The sequence below is a fragment of the Gymnodraco acuticeps genome, unplaced genomic scaffold (assembly GCF_902827175.1).
Source record: "Gymnodraco acuticeps unplaced genomic scaffold, fGymAcu1.1, whole genome shotgun sequence".
In the NCBI taxonomy this organism is placed as follows: domain Eukaryota; kingdom Metazoa; phylum Chordata; class Actinopteri; order Perciformes; family Bathydraconidae; genus Gymnodraco; species Gymnodraco acuticeps.
The window spans coordinates 3,569-26,512 of NW_022991264.1; the positions used below are offsets into that span (position 1 = coordinate 3,569).

Here is a 22,944-nt window from a genome sequence, read left to right on the forward strand (position 1 = left end):
ATGTGTCCCCTCTTCTTCATGTCTCTTCTTCATCAACATGTGTCCCCTCTTCTTCATGTCTCTTCTACATCAAACATGTGTCCCCTCTTCTTCATGTCCTCTTCTTCATCAACATGTGTCCCCTCTTCTTCATGTCTCTTCTACATCAACATGTGTCCCCTCTTCTTCATGTCTCTTCTACATCAACATGTGTCCCCTCTTCTTCAGTCTCTTCTACATCAACATGTGTCCCCTCTTCTTCATGTCTCTTCTACATCAACATGTGTCCCCTCTTCTTCATGTCTCTTCTACATCAACATGTGTCCCCTCTTCTTCACGTCTCTTCTACATCAACATGTGTCCCCTCTTCTTCATGTCTCTACTACATCAACATGTGTCCCCTCTTCTTCATGTCTCTTCCACATCAACATGTGTCCCCTCTTCTTCATGTCTCTTCTACATCAACATGTGTCCCCTCTGTGGAAAGAGACTCTGAGAGTTTCAGGAACAAAGATTCTCTCTCTTTTTGATCCATTTCTATAAAAACCTGTCTGAAAATGAGCTGATCAGATTTTGGCCACTTGATGATGTCATAACAATGTTTTGTCTTGTGTAACCATTAGCCAATCAGCAACCAAGGTAACCCCCCCCCCCCCCCCCTTATCACCTGAATCTCCTCTAGAGCACCATTGAGTTCTTTGTAACCAAATCTCTCTCAGAGGGGCGTGGGGAGGGGCTCCTTATTTTCATCTAAAGTAACAGGCAGAGAATCAGCACTTTGGAAACAGGGCTGAAACAGAGGGGATTATGGGTAATGCTGCAATGATCTGTTTGGTGTTTCAGCCAATCAGAGACAGGCTCTGTATATATCTGAGACCTGTGATATATTGATGAATAACAGTATATACTGTAGGGACCTTTAACTCTATCTGAAGCCCTTCTTCTCATCTCACTGACCTGTAGCAGGATCAGATCCTTCTCCTCCAGCTTGGCCTCGTAGTTCTGCTTCAGCTCCTCCACAGTGTGCACTCTTCCCTCCTCCACGTCCTTCAGCTGCTTCTCAAAGTCCTCCTGCATCCTCTCGCTTTCACGCTGAAGATCCTGGAACCTCTCATGCTCCGTGATCAGCTTCTGGCTGTAGGACTCCTCTGTGTGTGTGTGTGTGTGTGTGTGTGTGTGTGTGTGTGTGTGTGTGTGTGTGTGTGTGTGTGTGTGTGTGTGTGTGTGTGCGAGAGTGATGAAGAAACACATATGTATTGATTCTTGTAATAATAATAAACTTTTTGGTATAGCACCAGTGGTACCGTGAGAATCGAAAGTTAAACCCAAATATAGGTTTTTATTTATTTACTTTTAAACATATCCTCGTCTTACCTAAAGCCTCCAGCTCCTCAGAGTGCTTCTCAGAGATCTCTGCAGTGCTCATCTGGTTCTCACGCTGCTGCTTCTCCATCTCGGTCTTCATGGCCTGTAGGCACAGAACGTGTCATTCAGAAACAATAAAAGCCTTTCATTAATACATTGTTTAGATAGTAATGATGTAATGTTGATAATCATGGTCAATAGGCAAACAATACAGGCAGAAAACATGATCTTCTTATTTATATTTGTACTAACCAGGGCTCAACATTATAAATGTCCCGCTGGCCCGGAAGTCCTATTTAGACACCCCGGGCCTGCGGGCCAGCATAACGTACTTTCCACTTGCCTGCTTGGGCCACTAAAAATGTTGCTTTAAAAAAAATCACATTGTCCTTTGTATTGGTATTTTGACTAGCATTTAGTTAAATTGTTTCGTTTATTAATGCTACAACATAGCGTTTCGTGAGGTGGTTGTTGTTGTTGTTGTTGGGTGAAAAGCAAACAGCTGTTTGCTGCGGAGCGCAGCGCGTGCAGTCTCCCGCGCTCCTTCACTACAGACTTTCGCGACACCTAACCATTCGCCAAAATGTTTTAAAACCACCGGCGGTAACCGGCCAAGCGCCGGGCAAAAAACAATCTTCAAATAAAAGAAAGTCACCGGAGGAGTTACAGGAGAGTGACAGGGAGTATGAGAAGAAGTTTCAGCCACACTGGCTAGATCGATGGAGTTGGCTTCAATATGATGATATAAACAAGGTCTTTTGTCAGCTCTGTACTTCCTATGCTGACAAGTAAGTGAAGAGTAGAACATATAAAGGTCTTCGCTATAGGGACATGTCCCAGCAGTTTAGGAGAATGAAGGTTATAATCTAATCTATTACATAGCCATTACATTTCTAACTCCTGATAATGACACGAAGGCAGAAAGAGCATTATACTAATAATAATACTCATAGCAGAAATGTCACCCTCCTTTTTTCTTTTAACAATGACCACAATATAATAATTGTAATAAACCAAATATGAACAATTGAGGAAAATGAGGAAGAACTGATGATTCAAATGTTGTAGTACAAGTAGTAATGTAGTTCGTGCATACATTACTATAGCAACAAATGTGTTCATTTTCTTCATTATTAGTCGATCTTTAGGACGAATGCTCCGGGCCAGTGGCTACATGGTGGGGCCGGTGAGAATGAAAATCTACTGGCCTGGTACCTTTAATGTCTACCCCTGCTAACTGATCTGCTTTTATTTACTTATTGTTATTCATATTATTTCTTGTCACTGTGTTTTAATTGTATAGATCTGAACGTGGAACCAATGTGTTTGATTTTGTATTAAACTGGGTGGGTTGAAAATGGATGAAGATCAGTGTCTCAATTGTGACCCGGTATGATTCTGCTTGTTCTTCAATCAAAAAACATAACAAACAAAATAGAAAACATGATGTTATGAACTGGTCCATTTTAAGAGCTGCAGCTGTTAATAGGATTACATACGTTTATGCCAACCCAGTCTCACGGCATTTCGTGTTATAGTCACGAAATTAATGTGATTTATTGATTCGTGTTCACCAACACGATTCCCCCCTTTTCGTCACGTGGATGAAATGGACAGATAAAAAAAAGTAGTGGAGTAAAGTACTGATACCAGAAAAATGAACTTAAGTACAGTAACAAAGTATTTGTACTCCACTACTTCCCACCTCTGGTCTTAAACACATTGTTGGTTTCTGGAAGACAGGTCTTCAGAGAGTCTGACCTGTTGCATGGTCTACAGAGAGTCTGACCTGTTGCATGGTCTACAGAGAGTCTAACCTGTTGCATGGTCTACAGAGAGTCTGACCTGTTGCATGGTCTACAGAGAGTCTAACCTGTTGCATGGTCTACAGAGAGTCTAACCTGTTGCATGGTCTACAGAGAGAGAGTCTGACCTGTTGCATGGTCTTCAGAGAGAGAGTCTAACCTGTTGCATGGTCTACAGAGAGAGAGTCTGACCTGTTGCATGGTCTACAGAGAGAGAGTCTGACCTGTTGCATGGTCTTCAGAGAGAGAGTCTGACCTGTTGCATGGTCTACAGAGAGAGAGTCTAACCTGTTGCATGGTCTACAGAGAGAGAGTCTGACCTGTTGCATGGTCTACAGAGAGAGAGTCTGACCTGTTACATGGTCTACAGAGAGAGAGTCTAACCTGTTACATGGTCTACAGAGAGTCTGACCTGTTGCATGGTCTACAGAGAGAGAGTCTGACCTGTTGCATGGTCTACAGAGAGAGAGTCTGACCTGTTGCATGGTCTTCAGAGAGTCTGACCTGTTGCATGGTCTTCAGAGAGTCTGGCCTGTTGCATGGTCTACAGAGAGTCTGGCCTGTTGCATGGTCTACAGAGAGTCTGACCTGTTGCATGGTCTACAGAGAGAGAGTCTGACCTGTTGCATGGTCTTCAGAGAGTCTGACCTGTTGCATGGTCTTCAGAGAGTCTGGCCTGTTGCATGGTCTACAGAGAGTCTGACCTGTTGCATGGTCTTCAGAGAGTCTGACCTGTTGCATGGTCTTCAGAGAGTCTGGCCTGTTGCATGGTCTACAGAGAGAGAGTCTGACCTGTTGCACGGTCTACAGAGAGTCTGACCTGTTGCATGGTCTACAGAGAGTCTGGCCTGTTGCATGGTCTACAGAGAGAGAGTCTGACCTGTTGCACGGTCTACAGAGAGTCTGGCCTGTTGCATGGTCTACAGAGAGAGAGTCTGACCTGTTGCACGGTCTACAGAGAGTCTGACCTGTTGCATGGTCTACAGAGAGAGAGTCTGACCTGTTGCACGGTCTACAGAGAGTCTGGCCTGTTGCATGGTCTACAGAGAGTCTGGCCTGTTGCATGGTCTACAGAGAGTCTGACCTGTTGCATGGTCTACAGAGAGTCTGGCCTGTTGCATGGTCTACAGAGAGTCTGGCCTGTTGCATGGTCTACAGAGAGTCTGGCCTGTTGCATGGTCTACAGAGAGAGAGTCTGGCCTGTTGCATGGTCTACAGAGAGTCTGGCCTGTTGCATGGTCTTCAGAGAGTCTGACCTGTTGCATGGTCTACAGAGAGAGAGTCTGGCCTGTTGCACGGTCTTCAGAGAGTCTGACCTGTTGCATGGTCTTCAGAGAGAGAGTCTGACCTGTTGCACGGTCTTCAGAGAGTCTGACCTGTTGCATGGTCTACAGAGAGAGAGAGTCTGACCTGTTGCATGGTCTATAGAGAGAGAGAGTCTGACCTGTTGCATGGTCTTCAGAGAGAGAGTCTGACCTGTTGCACGGTCTACAGAGAGAGAGTCTGACCTGTTGCATGGTCTACAGAGAGAGAGAGTCTGACCTGTTGCATGGTCTATAGAGAGAGAGTCTAACCTGTTGCATGGTCTACAGAGAGAGAGTCTAACCTGTTGCATGGTCTATAGAGAGAGAGAGTCTGACCTGTTGCATGGTCTACAGAGAGAGAGTCTAACCTGTTGCATGGTCTACAGAGAGAGAGTCTAACCTGTTGCATGGTCTATAGAGAGAGAGAGTCTGACCTGTTGCATGGTCTACAGAGAGAGAGTCTAACCTGTTGCATGGTCTACAGAGAGAGAGTCTAACCTGTTGCATGGTCTACAGAGAGAGAGTCTGACCTGTTGCATGGTCTATAGAGAGAGAGAGTCTAACCTGTTGCATGGTCTTCAGAGAGAGAGTCTAACCTGTTGCATGGTCTACAGAGAGAGAGTCTGACCTGTTGCATGGTCTACAGAGAGAGAGTCTGACCTGTTGCATGGTCTACAGAGAGAGAGTCTAACCTGTTGCATGGTCTACAGAGAGAGAGTCTAACCTGTTGCATGGTCTACAGAGAGAGAGTCTGACCTGTTGCATGGTCTACAGAGAGAGAGTCTGACCTGTTGCATGGTCTACAGAGAGAGAGTCTGACCTGTTGCATGGTCTATAGAGAGAGAGTCTGACCTGTTGCATGGTCTACAGAGAGAGAGTCTAACCTGTTGCATGGTCTACAGAGAGAGAGTCTAACCTGTTGCATGGTCTTCAGAGAGAGAGTCTAACCTGTTGCATGGTCTTCAGAGAGAGAGTCTAACCTGTTGCATGGTCTACAGAGAGAGAGTCTGACCTGTTGCATGGTCTACAGAGAGAGAGTCTAACCTGTTGCACGGTCTACAGAGAGAGAGTCTGACCTGTTGCATGGTCTTCAGAGAGAGAGTCTAACCTGTTGCATGGTCTACAGAGAGAGAGTCTGACCTGTTGCATGGTCTACAGAGAGAGAGTCTGACCTGTTGCATGGTCTACAGAGAGAGAGTCTAACCTGTTGCATGGTCTACAGAGAGAGAGTTCTAACCTGTTGCATGGTCTACAGAGAGAGAGTCTGACCTGTTGCATGGTCTACAGAGAGAGAGTCTAACCTGTTGCATGGTCTACAGAGAGAGAGTCTGACCTGTTGCATGGTCTACAGAGAGAGAGTCTAACCTGTTGCATGGTCTTCAGAGAGAGAGTCTGACCTGTTGCATGGTCTACAGAGAGAGAGTCTGACCTGTTACATGGTCTACAGAGAGAGAGTCTAACCTGTTGCATGGTCTTCAGAGAGAGAGTCTGACCTGTTGCATGGTCTACAGAGAGAGAGTCTGACCTGTTACATGGTCTACAGAGAGAGAGTCTGACCTGTTGCATGGTCTACAGAGAGAGAGTCTAACCTGTTGCATGGTCTACAGAGGAGGTAAGTAGTCTAAACTGTTGCATGGTCTACAGAGAGAGAGTCTGACCTGTTGCATGGTCTACAGAGAGAGAGTCTGACCTGTTGCATGGTCTACAGAGAGAGAGTCTAACCTGTTGCATGGTCTACAGAGAGAGAGTCTAAGCTGTTGCATGGTCTACAGAGAGAGAGTTTGACCTGTTGCATGGTCTACAGAGAGAGAGTCTAAGCTGTTGCATGGTCTACAGAGAGAGAGTCTAAGCTGTTGCATGGTCTACAGAGAGAGAGTTTGACCTGTTGCATGGTCTACAGAGAGAAGAGTCTGACCTGTTGCATGGTCTACAGAGAGGAGTCTGACCGGTTGCATGGTCTACAGAGAGAGAGTCTAACCTGTTGCATGGTCTACAGAGAGAGAGTCTAAGCTGTTGCATGGTCTACAGAGAGAGAGTTTGACCTGTTGCATGGTCTACAGAGAGAGAGTCTGACCTGTTGCATGGTCTACAGAGAGAGAGTCTAACCTGTTGCATGGTCTACAGAGAGAGAGTCTGACCTGGTTGCATGGTCTACAGAGAGAGAGTCTGACCTGTTGCATGGTCTACAGAGAGAGAGTCTAACCTGTTGCATGGTCTACAGAGAGAGAGTCTGACCTGTTGCATGGTCTACAGAGAGAGAGTTTGACCTGTTGCATGGTCTACAGAGAGAGAGTCTGACCTGTTGCATGGTCTTCAGAGAGAGAGTCTGACCTGTTGCATGGGTCTTCAGAGAGGAGGAGTTTGACCTGTTGCATGGTCTACAGAGAGAGAGGTCTAAACTTGTGCATTGTCTACAGAGAGAGAGTCTGACCTGTTGCATGGTCTTCAGAGAGAGAGTCTAACTTGTTGCATGGTCTACAGAGAGAGAGTCTGACCTGTTGCATGGTCTACAGAGAGAGAGTCTGACCTGTTGCATGGTCTTCAGAGAGAGAGTTTGACCTGTTGCATGGTCTACAGAGAGAGAGTCTAACTTGTTGCATGGTCTACAGAGAGAGAGTCTGACCTGTTGCATGGTCTTCAGAGAGAGAGTCTAACTTGTTGCATGGTCTACAGAGAGAGAGTCTGACCTGTTGCATGGTCTACAGAGAGAGAGTCTAACCTGTTGCATGGTCTTCAGAGAGAGAGTCTAACTTGTTGCCATGGTCTACAGAGAGAGAGTTGACCTGTTGCATGGTCTACAGAGAGAGAGTCTGACCTGTGGCATGGTCTGCAGAGGAGGAGTCTGACCTGTTGCATGGTCTACAGAGAGAGAGTCTGACCTGTTGCATGGTCTACAAGAGAGAGAGTCTGACCTGTTGCATGGTCTTCAGAGAGAGAGTCTAAGCTGTTGCATGGTCTACAGACGAGAGAGTCTGACCTGTTGCATGGTCTACAGAGAGAGAGTTTCTGAACCTGTTGCATGGTACAGAGAGAGAGTCTGACCTGTTGCATGGTCTACAGAGAGAGAGTCTGACGTGTTGCATGGTCTCAGAGAGAGAGTCTGACCTGTTGCATGGTCTACAGAGAGAGAGTCTGACCCGTTTGCATGGTCTACAGAGAGAGGTCTGACCTGTTGCATGGTCTACAGAGAGAGAGTCTGACCTGTTGCATGGTCTACAGAGAGAAGAGTATGACCTGTTGCATGGTCTTACAGGAGAGAGAGTCTGACCTGTTGCCATGGTCTCAAGAGAGAGAGAGTCTGACCTGTGCATGGTCTACAGAGAGAGAGGTCTAACCTGTTGCATGGTCTACAGAGAGATGGCGTCTGACCTGTTGCCATGGTCTACAGAGAGAGAGTCTAACCTTTGCATGTGTCTACAGAGAGAGAGTTCCTGACCTGTTTGCATTGGCGTCTACGAGAGAGAGAGTCTGACCTGTTGCATGGTCTTCAGAGAGAGAGTCTGACCTGTTGCATGGTCTACAGAGAGAGAGTCTAACCTGTTGCATGGTCTACAGAGAGAGAGTCTGACCTGTTGCATGGTCTACAGAGAGAGAGTCTAACCTGTTGCATGGTCTACAGAGAGAGAGTCTAACTTGTTGCATGGTCTACAGAGAGAGAGTCTGACCTGTTGCATGGTCTACAGAGAGAGAGTCTGACCTGTTGCATGGTCTTCAGAGAGAGAGTTTGACCTGTTGCATGGTCTACAGAGAGAGAGAGTCTGACCTGTTGCATGGTCTACAGAGAGAGAGTCTGACCTGTTGCATGGTCTACAGAGAGAGAGAGTCTGACCTGTTGCATGGTCTACAGAGAGAGAGTCTGACCTGTTGCATGGTCTACAGAGAGAGAGTCTGACCTGTTGCATGGTCTACAGAGAGAGAGTCTGACCTGTTGCATGGTCTACAGAGAGAGAGTCTAAGCTGTTGCATGGTCTACAGAGAGAGAGTCTGACCTGTTGCATGGTCTTCAGAGAGAGAGTCTGACCTGTTGCATGGTCTTCAGAGAGAGAGTCTGACCTGTTGCATGGTCTACAGAGAGAGAGAGTCTGACCTGTTGCATGGTCTTCAGAGGAGAGTCTACCTGTTGCATGGTCTACAGAGAGAGAGTCTGACCTGTTGCATGGTCTTCAGGAGAGAGTCTGACCTGTTGCATGGTCTACAGAGAGAGAGTCTAAACCTGTTGCATGGTCTACAGAGAGAGAGCGTCTGACCTGTTGCATGGTCTTCAGAGAGAGTCTAACCTGTTGCATGGTCTACAGAGAGAGAGTCTAACCTGTTGCATGGTCTACAGAGAGAGAGTCTGACCTGTTGCATGGTCTACAGAGAGAGAGAGTCTAAGCTGTTGCATGGTCTTCAGAGAGAGTCTGACTAAGCTGTTGCATGGTCTTCAGAGAGAGAGTCTGACCTGTTGCATGGTCTTCAGAGAGAGAGTCTGACCTGTTGCATGGTCTACAGAGAGAGAGTCTAAGCTGTTGCATGGTCTTCAGAGAGAGAGTCTGACCTGTTGCATGGTCTACAGAGAGAGAGTCTAAGCTGTTGCATGGTCTTCAGAGAGAGAGTCTAAGCTGTTGCATGGTCTTCAGAGAGAGAGTCTGACCTGTTGCATGGTCTTCAGAGAGAGAGTCTGACCTGTTGCATGGTCTACAGAGAGAGAGTCTGACCTGTTGCATGGTCTACAGAGAGAGAGTCTGAACTGTTGCATGGTCTTCAGAGAGAGAGTCTGACCTGTTGCATGGTCTACAGAGAGAGAGTCTAAGCTGTTGCATGGTCTACAGAGAGAGAGTCTAACCTGTTGCATGGTCTTCAGAGAGAGAGTCTAAGCTGGTTGCATGTCTTCAGAGAGAGAGTCTGACCTGTTGCATGGTCTTCAGAGAGAGAGTCTGACCTGTTGCATGGTCTACAGAGAGAGAGAGTCTGACCTGTTGCATGGTCTACAGAGAGAGAGTCTAAGCTGTTGCATGGTCTACAGAGAGAGAGTCTAACCTGTTGCATGGTCTACAGAGAGAGAGTCTAACCTGTTGCATGGTCTACAGAGAGAGAGTCTGAACTGTTGCATGGTCTACAGAGAGAGAGTCTAACCTGTTGCATGGTCTTCAGAGAGAGAGTCTGACCTGTTGCATGGTCTACAGAGAGAGAGTCTAAGCTGTTGCATGGTCTACAGAGAGAGAGTCTAACCTGTTGCATGGTCTTCAGAGAGAGAGTCTAAGCTGTTGCATGGTCTTCAGAGAGAGAGTCTGACCTGTTGCATGGTCTTCAGAGAGAGAGTCTGACCTGTTGCATGGTCTACAGAGAGAGAGAGTCTGACCTGTTGCATGGTCTTCAGAGAGAGAGTCTAACCTGTTGCATGGTCTACAGAGAGAGAGTCTGACCTGTTACATGGTCTACAGAGAGAGAGTCTGACCTGTTGCATGGTCTACAGAGAGAGAGAGTCTAACCTGTTGCATGGTCTACAGAGAGAGAGTCTGACCTGTTGCATGGTCTACAGAGAGAGAGTCTGACCTGTTACATGGTCTACAGAGAGAGAGAGTCTGACCTGTTGCATGGTCTACAGAGAGAGAGAGTCTAACCTGTTGCATGGTCTACAGAGAGAGAGTCTGACCTGTTGCATGGTCTACAGAGAGAGAGTCTGACCTGTTACATGGTCTACAGAGAGAGAGTCTAAGCTGTTGCATGGTCTACAGAGAGAGAGTCTGACCTGTTGCATGGTCTTCAGAGAGAGAGTCTGACCTGTTGCATGGTCTACAGAGAGAGAGTCTGACCTGTTGCACGGTCTTCAGAGAGTCTAACCTGTTGCATGGTCTTCAGAGAGAGAGTCTGACCTGTTGCACGGTCTTCAGAGAGAGAGTCTAACCTGTTGCATGGTCTACAGAGAGAGAGAGTCTAACCTGTTGCATGGTCTACAGAGAGAGAGTTTGACCTGTTGCATGGTCTACAGAGAGAGAGAGTCTAACCTGTTGCATGGTCTTCAGAGAGAGAGTCTGACCTGTTACATGGTCTACAGAGAGAGAGAGTCTAACCTGTTTGCATGGTCTTCAGAGAGAGAGAGTCTGACCTGTTGCATGGTCTACAGAGAGAGAGAGTCTAACCTGTTGCATGGTCTTCAGAGAGAGAGTCTGACCTGTTACATGGTCTACAGAGAGAGAGTCTAACCTGTTGCATGGTCTACAGAGAGAGAGAGTCTGACCTGTTGCATGGTCTACAGAGAGAGAGTCTGACCTGTTGCATGGTCTACAGAGAGAGAGTCTGACCTGTTGCACGGTCTTCAGAGAGTCTAACCTGTTGCATGGTCTTCAGAGAGAGAGTCTGACCTGTTGCACGGTCTTCAGAGAGAGAGTCTAACCTGTTGCATGGTCTTCAGAGAGAGAGTCTAACCTGTTGCATGGTCTTCAGAGAGAGTCTGACCTGTTGCATGGTCTACAGAGAGAGAGTCTAACCTGTTGCATGGTCTACAGAGAGAGAGTCTGACCTGTTGCACGGTCTTCAGAGAGTCTAACCTGTTGCATGGTCTTCAGAGAGAGAGTCTGACCTGTTGCACGGTCTTCAGAGAGAGAGTCTAACCTGTTGCATGGTCTACAGAGAGAGAGTCTAACCTGTTGCATGGTCTTCAGAGAGAGAGTCTGACCTGTTGCATGGTCTACAGAGAGAGAGTCTAACCTGTTGCATGGTCTACAGAGAGAGAGTCTAACCTGTTGCACGGTCTACAGAGAGAGAGTCTAACCTGTTGCATGGTCTACAGAGAGAGAGTCTAACCTGTTGCATGGTCTACAGAGAGAGAGTCTAACCTGTTGCATGGTCTACAGAGAGAGAGTCTAACCTGTTGCATGGTCTACAGAGAGAGAGTCTAACCTGTTGCATGGTCTACAGAGAGAGAGAGTCTGACCTGTTGCATGGTCTACAGAGAGAGAGTCTGACCTGTTGCATGGTCTTCAGAGAGAGAGTCTAACCTGTTGCATGGTCTACAGAGAGAGAGTCTAACCTGTTGCATGGTCTACAGAGAGAGAGTCTGACCTGTTACATGGTCTTCAGAGAGAGAGTCTAACCTGTTGCATGGTCTACAGAGAGAGAGTCTGACCTGTTGCATGGTCTACAGAGAGAGAGTCTAACCTGTTGCATGGTCTACAGAGAGAGAGTCTAACCTGTTGCATGGTCTACAGAGAGAGAGTCTAACCTGTTGCATGGTCTACAGAGAGAGAGAGTCTGACCTGTTGCATGGTCTTCAGAGAGAGAGTCTGACCTGTTGCATGGTCTACAGAGAGAGAGTCTGACCTGTTGCATGGTCTACAGAGAGAGAGTCTGACCTGTTGCATGGTCTTCAGAGAGAGAGTCTGACCTGTTGCATGGTCTTCAGAGAGAGAGTCTGACCTGTTGCATGGTCTACAGAGAGAGAGTCTGACCTGTTGCACGGTCTACAGAGAGAGAGTCTGACCTGTTGCACGGTCTTCAGAGAGTCTAACCTGTTGCATGGTCTACAGAGAGAGAGTCTGACCTGTTGCACGGTCTTCAGAGAGTCTAACCTGTTGCATGTTCTACAGAGAGAGAGTCTGACCTGTTGCACGGTCTTCAGAGAGTCTGGCCTGTTGCATGGTCTACAGAGAGTCTGACCTGTTGCATGGTCTACAGAGAGTCTGGCCTGTTGCATGGTCTTCAGAGAGTCTGACCTGTTGCATGGTCTACAGAGAGAGAGTCTGACCTGTTGCACGGTCTTCAGAGAGTCTGACCTGTTGCATGGTCTACAGAGAGAGAGTCTGACCTGTTGCATGGTCTTCAGAGAGAGAGTCTGGCCTGTTGCATGGTCTTCAGAGAGTCTGGCCTGTTGCATGGTCTACAGAGAGAGAGTCTGACCTGTTGCACGGTCTTCAGAGAGTCTGGCCTGTTGCATGGTCTACAGAGAGAGAGTCTAACCTGTTGCATGGTCTTCAGAGAGAGAGTCTGGCCTGTTGCATGGTCTTCAGAGAGAGAGTCTAACCTGTTGCATGGTCTACAGAGAGTCTGACCTGTTGCATGGTCTTCAGAGAGAGAGTCTGGCCTGTTGCATGGTCTTCAGAGAGAGAGTCTGACCTGTTGCATGGTCTTCAGAGAGAGAGTCTAACCTGTTGCATGGTCTTCAGAGAGAGAGTCTGACCTGTTGCATGGTCTACAGAGAGAGAGTCTGACCTGTTGCATGGTCTTCAGAGAGAGAGTCTGACCTGTTGCATGGTCTTCAGAGAGAGAGTCTAACCTGTTGCATGGTCTACAGAGAGAGAGTCTGACCTGTTGCATGGTCTTCAGAGAGAGAGTCTAACCTGTTGCATGGTCTTCAGAGAGAGAGTCTAACCTGTTGCATGGTCTACAGAGAGTCTGACCTGTTGCATGGTCTACAGAGAGAGAGTCTGACCTGTTGCATGGTCTTCAGAGAGAGAGTCTGACCTGTTGCATGGTCTTCAGAGAGAGAGTCTAACCTGTTGCATGGTCTTCAGAGAGTCTGACCTGTTGCATGGTCTTCAGAGAGAGAGTCTGACCTGTTGCATGGTCTTCAGAGAGAGAGTCTAACCTGTTGCATGGTCTTCAGAGAGAGAGTCTGACCTGTTGCATGGTCTTCAGAGAGAGAGTCTGACCTGTTGCATGGTCTTCAGAGAGAGAGTCTGACCTGTTGCATGGTCTTCAGAGAGAGAGTCTAACCTGTTGCACGGTCTTCAGAGAGTCTAACCTGTTGCACGGTCTTCAGAGAGTCTAACCTGTTGCATGGTCTTCAGAGAGTCTATCTGCTGTGTGAAAGCGTCAGAGATCTCCTTCATCTTCTCGCTGTAGTTCATGTCCTTCAGACGCAGCTGGTACTCGTTCTCCATCTGCAGCTCCTCCAGACGCAGCTTCAGCTCCAGCATGTTCTGCGTCTGCAACACATACCATTTGTGACTTTAAAAAGGTGTGAACGTAGACAGAGTGCTATTTTGTATAATGTTATCTCCTAATTGTAGCTTGAAATGTATTTTCTATTTGCCTTTAGTTCAGACCGGCGCTCGCTTGACAAAGACCTTATTTATCTCATGATAGCTAGTTAGTTTGTGAGATAGGTAGCTAACTTAAGCTAGCATCTAAAGTAAGGCAAGGCAAGTTTATGTATATAGCACTTTTCAACCCAAGGCAATTCAAAGTGCTTTACAAAAAATGAAAGACATTAAGAAAATGGCATTTAAAATCAGTCATTAAAAAGAAAAGATAATAAAATAAACATTAAAAGAAAAAGTACATGGATCAAAGTTACAGTGCAGTCTAAGATATGAATAGTTCAATTAAAAGCAGCGACAAAAAGAAAAGTCTTCAGCCTGGATTTGAAAGTAGTCAGAGTTGCAGCGGACCTGCAGGTTTCTGGGAGTTTGTTCCAGATATTTGGAGCATAATAACTGAACGCTGCTTCTCCATGTTTAGTTCTGACTCTGGGGACAGAAAGCTGACCAGTCCCTGAAGACCTGAGAGATCTGGATGGTTCATAATTTAGCAGGAGGTCAGAAATGTATGTTGGGCCTAAACCATTCAGTGCTTTATAAACCAGCAGCAGTATTTAGAAATCTATTCTTTGACACACAGGAAGCCAGTGTAAAGACTTCAGAACAGGAGTGATGTGATCCACTTTCTTAGTGTTAGTGAGGACTCGAGCAGCGGCGTTCTGAATCAGCTGCAGCTTCCTAATAGAAAGTAGATAGCTAACGTTTGCTAGCTAGCTTGTTAGATAGCTTAGATTAGTTTAGATTCAACTTTATTATAATTGTCAGCCCTGCATGCTGTAAACCACCATTAAAATAAAACCACCATTAAAATAAATGATGATGTCCACTTTTCATCTCAGTACGTTTATCCTGCTATCAATAACTGAGACCACCACACACACACACACACACACACACACACACACACACCACACACACACACACACACACACCACACACACACACACACACACACACACACACACCACACACACACACACACACACACACACACACACACCACACACACACACACACACACACACACACACCACACAACACACACACACACACACACACACACACACACACACACAACACACACACACAACACACACACCTTCTCCTCCAGGTCTGCCTTGGTGACGAGGATCTCTTCAGTCTGGATGATCTGTCGGTTGCTCTTCAGTCCTCGACCCTCTTTATCCACGACCTTCCACATCAGCAGACATCCGTCCTCAGCCGCTGTCAGCAGGAACTGATCGTCCCACGTGAAAACCATCTGAAGACCAGAGAGGGACAAAGTACACACATCCTTTACTCAAGTAGAAGTACAGATACTCTGGTGAAAGTAGAAGTACTGACTAAACTTCTTTACTCAAGTAAAAGTAAAGAGGCTTTGAAATGTACTTCAGTAAAAAGTACCCATAACTAGCAGCTGCTTTAAAGAGTACCTGACCTCCCTTTATATTAATAGAACAATAATGTCATTGTTAGCTAATGAATGTTTCCATGCTGAACAACGGCAACATGACAACGTTTCCATTGGTCCCTCTTCTTTAGAGAAGACCAGGAAATGATGGATACACGGATCGTGTTCCAATCAATAGGCACGCAATGACTCTAAAGAATAATGATCACGCATCAAACACACATTCAGACTAAAGGAACCAGCTGTTTGGAAAATGAGAGAAGTAGAAAGTACAGGTATTTGTGTTCAACATGTAAGAAGTAGAAAGTACAGGTATTTGGGTTCAACATGTAAGAAGTAGAAAGTACAGGTATTTGAGTTCAACATGTAAGAAGTAGAAAGTACAGGTATTTGTGTTCAACATGTGAGAAGTAGAAAGTACAGGTATTTGTGTTCAACATGTAAGAAGTAGAAAGTACAGGTATTTGAGTTCAACATGTAAGAAGTAGAAAGTACAGGTATTTGTGTTCAACATGTAAGAAGTAGAAAGTACAGGTATTTGGGTTCAACATGTAAGAAGTAGAAAGTACAGGTATTTGTGTTCAACATGTAAGAAGTAGAAAGTACAGGTATTTGTGTTCAACATGTAAGAAGTAGAAAGTACAGGTATTTGAGTTCAACATGTAAGAAGTAGAAAGTACAGGTATTTGTGTTCAACATGTAAGAAGTAGAAAGTACAGGTATTTGTGTTCAACATGTAAGAAGTAGAAAGTACAGGTATTTGGGTTCAACATGTGAGAAGTAGAAAGTACAGATATTTGGGTTCAACATGTAAGAAGTAGAAAGTACAGGTATTTGAGTTCAACATGTAAGAAGTAGAAAGTACAGGTATTTGTGTTCAACATGTAAGAAGTAGAAAGTACAGGTATTTGTGTTCAACATGTAAGAAGTAGAAAGTACAGGTATTTGAGTTCAACATGTAAGAAGTAGAAAGTACAGGTATTTGGGTTCAACATGTAAGAAGTAGAAAGTACAGGTATTTGAGTTCAACATGTAAGAAGTAGAAAGTACAGGTATTTGAGTTCAACATGTAAGAAGTAGAAAGTACAGGTATTTGAGTTCAACATGTAAGAAGTAGAAAGTACAGGTATTTGTGTTCAACATGTAAGAAGTAGAAAGTACAGGTATTTGTGTTCAACATGTAAGAAGTAGAAAGTACAGGTATTTGAGTTCAACATGTAAGAAGTAGAAAGTACAGGTATTTGAGTTCAACATGTAAGAAGTAGAAAGTACAGGTATTTGAGTTCAACATGTAAGAAGTAGAAAGTACAGGTATTTGGGTTCAACATGTAAGAAGTAGAAAGTACAGGTATTTGGGTTCAACATGTAAGAAGTAGAAAGTACAGGTATTTGAGTTCAACATGTAAGAAGTAGAAAGTACAGGTATTTGAGTTCAACATGTAAGAAGTAGAAAGTACAGGTATTTGGGTTCAACATGTGAGAAGTAGAAAGTACAGGTATTTGGGTTCAACATGTAAGAAGTAGAAAGTACAGGTATTTGGGTTCAACATGTAAGAAGTAGAAAGTACAGGTATTTGAGTTCAACATGTAAGAAGTAGAAAGTACAGGTATTTGGGTTCAACATGTAAGAAGTAGAAAGTACAGGTATTTGAATTCAACATGTAAGAAGTAGAAAGTACAGGTATTTGGGTTCAACATGTAAGAAGTATAAAGTACAGGTATTTGGGTTCAACATGTGAGAAGTAGAAAGTACAGGTATTTGTGTTCAACATGTGAGAAGTAGAAAGTACAGGTATTTGGGTTCAACATGTGAGAAGTAGAAAGTACAGGTATTTGTGTTCAACATGTGAGAAGTAGAAAGTACAGGTATTTGTGTTCAACATGTGAGAAGTAGAAAGTACAGGTATTTGTGTTCAACATGTAAGAAGTAGAAAGTACAGGTATTTGGGTTCAACATGTGAGAAGTAGAAAGTACAGGTATTTGTGTTCAACATGTGAGAAGTAGAAAGTACAGGTATTTGGGTTCAACATGTAAGAAGCAGAAAGTACAGGTATTTGGGTTCAACATGTAAGAAGCAGAAAGTACAGGTATTTGGGTTCAACATGTGAGAAGTAGAAAGTACAGGTATTTGGGTTCAACATGTGAGAAGTAGAAAAAAAAAGTCGTCAGAAAAATAAGTAGTGGAGTAAAGTACTGATACCAGAACAATGTACTTAAGTACAGTAACAAAGTATTTCTACTCCACTACTTGCCATCTCTGCTGAAGACACCCAGAGTTAGTAAATCAATCTTTTTTAAATGGTTACTTCTCAAAAAAAGGGTCAAAACCCATTGAAAGATGATGGATTTAGCCTCAGACTGACCTTGGTGATGGGGCCACAGTGAGCTTGGTATGTGATCCAGTCTTTCTGCAGAGGAAGCGGGTATTTCACGGCTCTGATGGTTCCTCTGGGCGTCCCGGTGAACACGACTCTGCCGGAGTGAGACACAGCGACAGCCGTGTGAGCGACTTCATCAGCAGGAACCTCCCTCAGCACCTGAACAACCACAGAAACACTCAATGAAGCTCAGCGCAAGTTCTTTATTTGTATATGAGTGTGTGGGCGTTGATCGTATAAAAGCATAGCAACCAGGAGCCTGATTGTAAGCATGCGTCCAAAAGTGCTTTCAGGAAGACTGGGTATATATTAATTTACTCCACAGCTGCGTATAATCAGCTCATCACGGGCGTTCTCTTATTTTAAATATTTGTATTGAAGACACATTTGGTACATTGATAGGAACCACAGTTACACATGTTCAACAGTTCAAAGCTACTAGTGTTCAGCTTACTCTCTACTATTGTACTTCAATTGACAAGCCATACATCGTTGATCTTCACTTGAAGGCGTACAATATTTAAACCACAATTATAACCAAAACAGACCATGTAGCCAAAATGTAAGAGTGTTGTACAGACTCACAGGACAAAACTAAAACTAAATAAATACAAAGTAAACATAATAAAACAATACAAAGACAAAAACTAAATATATAATAGTGTCCCTCTTGATATATGATTTCAGGATCGGGGACTAATCGCCAAAGACCTTTAACATTTATCATATGGCGCATGTGTAAATAAATGTTCTTTAAACACAAAATGAAGTCTTTCCTGATTGAAATAATAACAATATCACTTTTCTTGAGGGACGAATAGAGGCTATTTAGCAATGAGAAATGTGCAAGGAGAATGCAATTGCTTTTAACTGTGTTAGTTATATATGATATTACTTCCTAATTAAAAGGCAATGGATACATTTGAGCTGTTGGATCATTTTGTTGATTATTTACATCTGATGAGACAATTTCTGCTTAGGCGGACACATGTAGGAAAAACTCTTAAAACTGCCCGCTGTTAAAAGAAAATGCCGGTAAAAATGGGTCGTATCCTTCTTAAAACCTCCCTCCTCAACAACATTATAATAAGGAGGACGTATTATGATAATTTCCAGGTTCATATCAGTATATGACATGTCTCCATGCTTTAATGTTCAAAAAGCTCTTCTCATACTGTCTGTGCTGCAGCACCTCTTTTCACCCTCTGTCTGTAACCAGAGCCCAGTCCGCTCTGATTGGTTAGCTGGCTCTGTTGTGATTGGTCAACCGCTTAGAGATGTCCCGCCCCTTAGCCTAACTTTGGGATTCTAGCCTTTGCAGACCATTTACATGCACAGAAACCTATATAAACACACTGCAGGAAAGGGAGCTCTTTGCTCTTCCAGTCCTAAGTGATGAAACTCAGAAGCTTTAAAGCAGAGTGTTCTTACTGACCTGACAGTCTTGGATCTCCTTCAGTGTGAAGTCCGTTCCCACAGCCAGGATGGTCTTTCCGTCTGAAGAGAAGGAGACATCAGTGTAGCTGCAGGACTTCAGGACGCTCTCTGACACTCGTTTTCCCGTCTGAGCGTTCCACTCGTACACGGCTCCGTCCATCCCGCACGAAACCAGCCGGCCGTCGTCCAGACTCCACTCGATGCCTCGCACCTGGAGAACAGAGATGTAGTTTTCCCACAGCAGACACACATCGTAATAACATCTGATGGTGCATTCAGACTCTCTTTTCCCAAGACCTGATGAATTCTCCTTCTCAGATTTCCTTAAAGGTATATATTATAGGTCTCAGATATACAAATATATAAAAACATGTCTATGAAGTGTTTTGCTCAAAATACAAACAGATCATGCATTTTAGAAATCCCTCATACCCCTCTATTTCAGCCCTGTTAGAGAAGCGCTGATTCTGGGTATAAGAATTCTACCGAGATACAGCTAAATGCTGCCGTGATGAAACGCCATCATGTTCCAAACCACATCAAGGATTCTCTCTGAAACAGAATGGAGCTCAAAGGCTTTCTCTCTTGCCGGTTATACCACAAGGTGAGTTCCTTTCTTTATTTCCTGCTTCTTCACACACATGCTCTCCAGTACAGGTTAGCTCCGACTGTTAGCGATGCTAATGTAAACAAAGACCATATTACGTCCAAAACACATTGCTTCTGATAGCAACGTTTCTGATTGGGCCGTGGGTCCACATTTCAGATATTACGTCATATCGGACGCAAATCTGGATCAGCTCCGTTGTAGCCCCGTTTTTAGAGATTTGGGTACGGAGGAAAAGAGAGAGGGTTTTATTTTCTGACGCTGCGTGAGTTCCCTGACACACCGGGACACATATCTATGTATACAAGACATCAAAAAGTGCATTTTGCATGACAGGAGACCTTTAACCCCGGGACGTTTCTCACTGAGTATAGGAGCCACATATGTTTATTGTTGGCATGTTATATTATTTTGTTAGGATGTATAATGCAGTATTATTTTGAACACTTGGCGGACAGGATTGGATGAATAAATAGGGTCATAGGTCATGGGAAAGAGCACAGGAAGAGCGAGAGCAAACCATTCTTCCCAGATGTTACAGCTGCTAACAGCTTCATCAACTCACTGGCAGATTCTACCTTGGTATTGTACAAACTCTTATATTAAATATCAAACCAACCTGCATCCAACAACAGGAACATCTTCAGTTTTGCATTAAGATCCCTCTCTACCCTCACCTGTGAAATAATGCAAACCGTAATAAAGGTAATTGGAAAACCTAAATTGCCATTACACTGAGTTGAATGAAGAAAAAGACAGAACTTTAATTTGTTGACACTTACTTGAAGAAAGTCATTCCACATGCTGCCTGACTCACCTTCCCATTGTGGCCTTTCAGATTGAGGATGTTCTCGAAAGAGGTGACGGAGTAGATGTGGATGACGTTCCCATTGACAGCTGCAAACATGTGTCCACCGTGACTGAAGGCGCACTAAGAGAGAGAAAGTGAACAAGGAGGCCAAAAGAGCATCAAATGGTTTTACTGTGTCAGAATCAGAATCAAGTTCATTGCCAGGTATGTTTACTCATACAAGGAATTTGCTTTGGTATCTGGTGGTGCGAACATAAACAATTAAAATACAAAATAAGTTGCAAAGTAGGTAGGAAGGTAGTATTTTTAAGAAACAATTTACCCTTAAAAAAGGATGCTCAAGACAAGTATTTACACCAAATGTAAATGTAACTATACAAATAACCTAGGAAGCTTAAAAACAAAAACACTTAGGGCAATGACTATATGGTTAAATACTGTGAATTATATGTTAAAGTGGAGGGCTGTGCAGACATGTGTGCAAAGTGTCTGCACACGTTACTGTGATGGAAGCGTCTGAAGCAATGGAGACTCAGAGAGACACGAGGAGAGCATGGATGTATAATAAGAACTGGATACAGCGTGGGAGGCGGGGCCTCGTTCATTCCTATGAGAGCTGTTCATTCCTATGAGAGCTGCTCATTGGCGCATGAAGACAAAATGGCCCAACTTTTGAGAGAGCGAAACGTCACGAAAGTATTCATATAATCATATAATCCGTTCTTATTGTGCGTCCATGGGGAAGCGTAAAACTCATGTAGTACTGAACACGTCACATGAACGTGCCGGGTGGCGCGGTCCCGTGGGTTGGATGCGCGTTCATAATGCCGAGGAAAATAACTCTCAGAATTAGCACATTTTTACAACTTGAGGACCGAATATTTTTAATAAGGGCTATACAAGTGTTCATACTGGGTAGTTTATTTAGATTAAAAAAAAACATCCAACGATTTACAGATGTCTCTTTCCCGATGTTAGTCAATGGGAAAAAGTGTTTCCGGGCCCAGCGGCTGATACGGAAGGGTAGTACCGCCGTTTGGCCACAACGAATATTTTCCACAGAGTCCGGCGCACTTCCTGGGAGCTTGGAGGAGAGCAGGAACCTTGATGGAAAACACTGATGGTTTATCGTCAGTTATCCAAAGAGCCTCGTCATTTAGAAGATACATTCATATAAACAACATCACCGTAGTGTAGCACAAACATTAACATTGCACTGTCTCTTACTGGCCTCAAAAACACAGCGTTGACACAGCGGCTGCCAAACCAATTCTGAAGATCTCTACCCCAGATAAAAGTATTTAGCCGGTTCTGAGAGAATGATCAACATTGTGCATAACAAGATCAAGCACTATAACAACACCTCTATCAGCTGACTCCAACAGGCAGGAATCTGTTTACAAATTATTGTCACGGCTAGGCAAACCAGTAAGAACCCAAAAGCACGACTCGACAAACAAAGTACAAAAAGTCTTTACTGAAAAAAGGGGCACTGTGAGCTCTCCGTAGCGGTAACAGGTCAAGGTAACAAAAAACACTCTTATGAGGAAAAGGTTAACATAGTATCAAAAATGCAAAGGATAAAGTAAATTCCAAAACTCGGTTCTTAGCTCTTAGCAGAAGAAACATGGACTTCACGCTGGCAGTCAGGCACATGGGACGACACGAACTGGCAACAAGACAAGGGAGACAGAGGCCGTTTCTCAATGTCGAATACACCTGCTGCAGAGCCACTATTTCAAGTATACTACGTCATCGAGTGCCGCCGAAGGACTGTTTAAATGCATGTTAAATGCCCAGCATTCTGCGCCGCTTTATGCCGCCGTATACGTGCAATAGTGGCTCTGCAGCAAGTGTACTCGACATTGAGAAACGGCCACAATCTATATATAGGCAGGCTAAGGGGGAACAGGTGCAGACAATTAGGGCGGAGTCGACAATCACAGTGGAGGGAAAACACACAAAGGGAGGAAGTGAGGTAATCTACAACAAGAAGGAAAGGTTACTACAAAATAAAACAGGATACAAGACTGAACTAAAAACATTAACTGAACAGATTTTACGAGACATAACAATTATTTATCTACATATTCCAATTACTTGTATATAGACTCTCCTTGCACTATTTCTATTCTATTTTATTTGTATTTACTGTTTTATTGTGTTGCACTGTTGGAGGAGCCTCAGATTACCATCGATATATCTACACTACGTACACATGACAATAAAAGCCTTGAATCTTGAATCTCGGGAGACAAACCACTGAGAGCACAGCAGCGAAAGGTTGCAGGTCTGGAGTCACTGATAAGCTGGGTCAAAGGTATGGGCTTAGGAAGATATTTCCCCAACACACGACATAACCCACCTCTCTGCAGCCGCGCACAGCGAACTCCTTGAAGGTTCGGATGTCATCGATGAGCAGGTTCATCAGCCGGAGTTTGTCTGAAAATCCCACCAGGATGAAGAGGCCGGTCGGATGCAGAGCCACGCTGAGCGCCTCCTCTGGGAACTTTTTGTAGAGCTCCAGCACTCTGGGGACAAATCAAGGAGAGACACAGCAGAGTGTTATACCTAAGATTCAAGGTTCAAGGCTGTTATTGTCATGAACATCTTAGGCTCCTCCAACAGTGCAAGTAAATACAAATGAAATAGAATATAAATAGTGCCAGGAGAGTCTATATACAAGTCATTGGAATATAATATATTAGATAAATAATGTGTAAGTTGCAAACAGATGAATGTTATGGATGTTCTTTCAAAAGTTCAGGTCTTTAACAGTCTAAGAACCTAATCTCTATATTTGCTGCATTTTGGGGTTTCAATAAA

General features: G+C 44.3%; 1 protein-coding gene across 1 annotated transcript in view; it reads right to left on the reverse strand.

Moving 5' to 3' along the window:
* Nucleotides 1-936: 936 nt before the first annotated feature.
* The window catches only part of cfap57 (cilia and flagella associated protein 57), a gene marked incomplete at its 3' end in the record, with an annotated part of 36,455 nt that continues 14,447 nt past the window's right edge, over nucleotides 937-22,944 (reverse strand). Inside the window, 8 exon segments of the mRNA XM_034239820.1 lie at nucleotides 937-1,127; nucleotides 1,354-1,447; nucleotides 13,204-13,359; nucleotides 14,573-14,734; nucleotides 17,249-17,422; nucleotides 18,699-18,911; nucleotides 20,125-20,238; nucleotides 22,484-22,649. Coding sequence (XP_034095711.1) covers nucleotides 937-1,127; nucleotides 1,354-1,447; nucleotides 13,204-13,359; nucleotides 14,573-14,734; nucleotides 17,249-17,422; nucleotides 18,699-18,911; nucleotides 20,125-20,238; nucleotides 22,484-22,649 — 1,270 coding nt within the window.